The sequence below is a fragment of the Elephantulus edwardii genome, unplaced genomic scaffold (genome assembly GCF_000299155.1).
Source record: "Elephantulus edwardii isolate Elephantulus edwardi_28Jun2011 unplaced genomic scaffold, EleEdw1.0 scaffold00080, whole genome shotgun sequence".
NCBI classification, from domain to species: domain Eukaryota; kingdom Metazoa; phylum Chordata; class Mammalia; order Macroscelidea; family Macroscelididae; genus Elephantulus; species Elephantulus edwardii.
The window spans coordinates 793558-797586 of record NW_006399830.1 but is presented as its reverse complement, the minus strand read 5'-3'; the positions used below and the strand labels follow the sequence as shown (position 1 = coordinate 797586).

The 4029-nt window shown below is 64.1% G+C and overlaps 1 protein-coding gene across 1 annotated transcript in view; it reads right to left on the bottom strand.

The window, feature by feature from the left end:
- Positions 1-466: 466 nt before the first annotated feature.
- UNCX (UNC homeobox) overlaps positions 467-4029 on the bottom strand; it is a 5809-nt gene continuing 2246 nt past the window's right edge. The window contains exons 3-5 of the mRNA XM_006889729.1: positions 3767-4026; positions 3406-3581; positions 467-1573 (exon numbers count right to left, since the gene is read on the bottom strand). Of these exons, the coding sequence (XP_006889791.1) occupies positions 467-1573; positions 3406-3581; positions 3767-4026 (1543 nt within the window). The remainder of the gene's footprint in view (positions 1574-3405; positions 3582-3766; positions 4027-4029) is intronic.

The following is a 4029-nucleotide window of genomic DNA, read 5'->3' as shown; positions in this document are numbered from 1 at the left end:
CAGAAAACACAAACACGCGCACACAAAAGGATGCGTTAAGCAGACGAGGGGGAACAGCGGCGCCCACGCCCCTCCCCCACGGGGGGGCCGCGGCGAATGTCGGGAGGAGGGGCCAGGCGCGCCTCGGAAATTTTTAAAAGATGGATCCGAGGACCTTGCGTTTGACCAGTTTTATTTATCAAAAATGGTACATATATAAATATTCTTAGACATTTTTGCATTTTACAAGGCTGAGGATTCTCGTTGTGGGTTTTGTGGGATACGAGGTTCTCTTTGCTCCCTCGGGAGGTAGGGGTGTCACCCCAAGTCCTGCGGGGGCCGCCTAAGTCCGAATTGATACAGCGTTTGTCTTGACTTTAAAAATCGTAATAACCAACGGAGAGACAGAGCAGGGAGCGGAGGCCGCCGTCACCTGATTCGCTGCGTGAGCTGGAGCGCAGACGGGCCAGCGGCCACACCGCTGCGCTCAATCCATGTCCACCTCGTCGCCCTCGGGCGCGCTACCCTCGGCCTCGGTGGCGCTGGGATCTAGGGCCCCGCAGGCGGCCGGCTCCTCGATGGGGCTGGGAGCTCTGGGGCTGAGCCCGGGAGATGGCGGCGGGGGCGCTGGGCAGCTGGCCCCAGCCTCTGCGCCGTCCCCGCTGCCGCTGCCGCCCTCAACGGGGTCCCGCAAGGACGCGGGGGGCCCGGGGGAGGCGCCGGCGTCGGGGCTACGGCGTGCGAAGGCCGGGTCTGGAGCGCCGCCGGGTCCAGGGAAAGAGCCAAAGCCCGGGGCCGCGGGCGATGCGTCCTTGGCCTCCCCGCCCGCACCGCTCTTGAGCGCAGCCTGCGGCACCAGGAAACCCAGAGGTTGCGTGATGGGGTAGAGCAGAAAGTGGCCCTTGCCGATCAGGGTCCGTGGAGCACACGGCAGGCCCGGCGCGAAGTCCAGCCCCGCGGCGGCGGCGGCGGCAACAGCGGCGGCAGTGGCGGCAGCGGCGACGCCGGGCGCGGCTTTCCGACGAGGCGGGGAGTCGGACAGCAAGCTCTCCACGCTGAAGGGGCTGGCCTTGGGCAGGCCCCCTACTCCAGCCCCCGCCGCCCCGGGCGCGCACGGGGCTGCGTCCTGGTCCGCGGGCCGGCCTGGCCTATGCTGCGGGCCGGCTCCGCTTCTTTGGCTCGGGTAGTAGGCGGGATCGCAGGCGGTGGGCGCGGGGGGCTCACCCGGAGGGGCGGGTGCAGACCCGGGAGCGGAGGAAGGGGCGCTCGGACCCTTGGTTGTGGCCCCAGCTGGCGGCGGCTCAGGTGGCTCGGGCGACAGACCACCTCCGCCGCTGTCACTGTCCGAGCTGGGCGCGCTGTGCAGCGACAGGCCTCCGGGCGAGTGCAGGTGCCGGCCCTGGCTCTTCAGCAACTTCTTCTCGTGTTTGCGCTTCTTCTTCTCCATCTTCTCCAGCTCCTTGCGTGCGATCTCCTCAGGGTCCATGGGCTCGCCGCTGCACGTGGTGGGGTGCGAGTTGTGCGCAGGGCGCCCCGGGCCCTTCTTCGTGTTCTCTTTCTTCCTCCACTTGGCTCGGCGGTTTTGGAACCAGACCTGGAGCAGCGGGAGAGGGGGGAAGACAGTGTCAGGGCGCGGCCTCCCCGCGCCTCCCCCAGCCCTGCGCGCCTCGCGCCGGCTCTGGCCTCGGTGGGCCTCACGGCTGCAGGTTCTAAACGCTGCCTTTTCCGCCAGGAAGGAGCGCAGATAGGGCCTCCCAGGCAGCTTCCCCTTGGGCTTCTCACCTCAGGGTGTAGGACCCCTTCGCTGAGCAGAGTGCGGCTGGCCCCTGAACTGAGACCGCTGAGTTCCTGGCTGAGGCGGACAACAGGGCCCCTCCTCGGCTCCTTCTCGCCTTCTAGGCAGCCCATGGGTCTGGCTTTGGTCATCCAGCCTGAAGAGTCAGCCTGGTAGCCCTGCACACACATCTTCGCCCCGGGAGCCAGCATCAAAAGCCCAGGTTCCTGGATGTCCCGTGAAGGGGATGCAGGCAGCCCTCTCCGCTGGAAGGCCTGGGAGGCCTCCCTTCCCCAGCATATCTGCACACCTGTTCCCTGACATCCAGGCCTCTTCCCAAGCCAGCCCACAGGCCTGCATAGAGGGGCAGACACTGGCAAGCAGGGGTGAGGTGCTGATGCGTCAGGCCTCCTCCACCTTCCTCTGTGACCTGGTCTAGGGCTGCTCTGTCCCTGACCAGCACCTTCTCTGCTTTCTGCCAGACACTGGCCCTGAGTCCCCACACACAGTTTCGCCCAAACCACTGATGCAGCCAGCAGCCACCGCCCTCCAAGACAGCCAACAGTGGTGGCTCTTTGTTACCACCCAGCCTGCCCAGAGGAGCCTGGTGGGAGACTCAGCTTCTCCAAGGAACCGCTCTCAATGTGCTCGGGTCTTATTTTAGCTTTTTCTTTGGGGGGTGAGATGGACATGCCAGGCCCCAGTGTCAAGAATTACCGATTATGGTATTAGGGGACAGGAATAAAGAGGTCTCAGCTTTACTTAAAATACTCAGAACAAACTGGATAAAAGGGTTTCCAGACCAAAGAGAGACAAGGTGGGGAGACCAAGCACAGATCAAAACACTCTTCCAGACAAAGATAGTGGTGGAACCAGGCCTCTCCCTGGCCTCAGCACCCTGTCCAGCACCCCGGTCCCAGACGAACACTGCACCCCAACACCCAAACCCCACAATAAAAGATATTTACATGTGCCAGGAAAATGTCTCTCTATGCCCTCTTCATGTTAAATCCACTATATTGATGTAATTACATTTTTAGTGACTATCAAAGGAGTGAAATCAAATTATGCAAAGAATGGCCAAAATCCCAGGAATACACAACTGAGATATTAAACAGTCCACCTTCTCCCAGCGGCTTCTAGTTAGATTTCCAACCCCGCGCCCCCTCCCCGCTTCTGTAATGCGATGGATGAATAAATACACCTTTCTCGCTAAATCTAGGACAAAGGTAAACGCGCAAAGAAAGGATCCTGCAGGTTGCGAGCCTGACCTCCTGGAGCTCCCGCGGCTCCCGTCGCCTTTCCCGCGCTCTGCCGCCTCCGAGTCCCAGCGGCTGGGTCCCTCTTCCTCCCCTCCTCCTGCAGCCCGCCAGGACCCTTCTCCATTCGCAAGGCATCCTGGGCCCTGAAGTACCCATTACCCGCTTCGGACGCAGGCGCTTCTCTCGCGCCTTTGGGCCTCTGCTGTAACCTCCAGTCCTCTCGACTTTCCCCAGGGACGCCACGCATCCCCGGGCGAAGCGCTGAGAACTAGGCCCTCAAATGTCCGGGCAAGCGGAGCACTGTGGAACTGGGACGCGCTCTAGCCACTGGAACAAAGGCGGGCGGGCGCAACGCAGCCCCGGCGCCGTTTGCGGCTCCCGCGCGTTTACCTGCACCCGGGACTCCACCAGGTCGAGGCGCAGCGCCAGCGCCTCACGCATGAACACGTCCGGGTAATGACTCTCGTTGAATGCCTTCTCCAGCTCCTCCAGCTGCCAGCCTGTGAAGTTGGTGCGGGTGCGCCGCCGCTTGCAGCCAGGGCTTTCCTTGTCCGGGTCTCCCGAGTCTGCGGGAAGGCACAGGACGCTGCGCGCTCAGCCACACAGCCCAGGCCGCACCTCCTAGCGCGTCTGCGACCCCGCGCCCTGTGCCCGGAGGAGTGTCCCCGCCGCGACGTGCCAGCGGCCGGTCATCCACCCCTTCTACCAAGGACACCCCCATCCGCCCCTCTTCCCCCCAACCCGCGCCCACCTGACAGTTTGAAGGGCTGGCTGTCGCCGCCGACCCCGCAGGCAGCAGGCAACAGCGGCGTGGGGGTGACCACCGAGGCGGCGGCTGCGCACGAGCCGCTGAGCAGCCCGTCGATGGAGAAGGGCACCGAGGCGGCGGCGGCCGACTGCAGCTGGTGGCCAGCCAGCTCGTACACGTGGTGGTGGCCCAGGGGGTAGGGGAAGCCCACCACGCCGCCCAGAGAGCCCCCAAACTGGGCGTGCGGGTGCTCCAGGAGGCGGCTG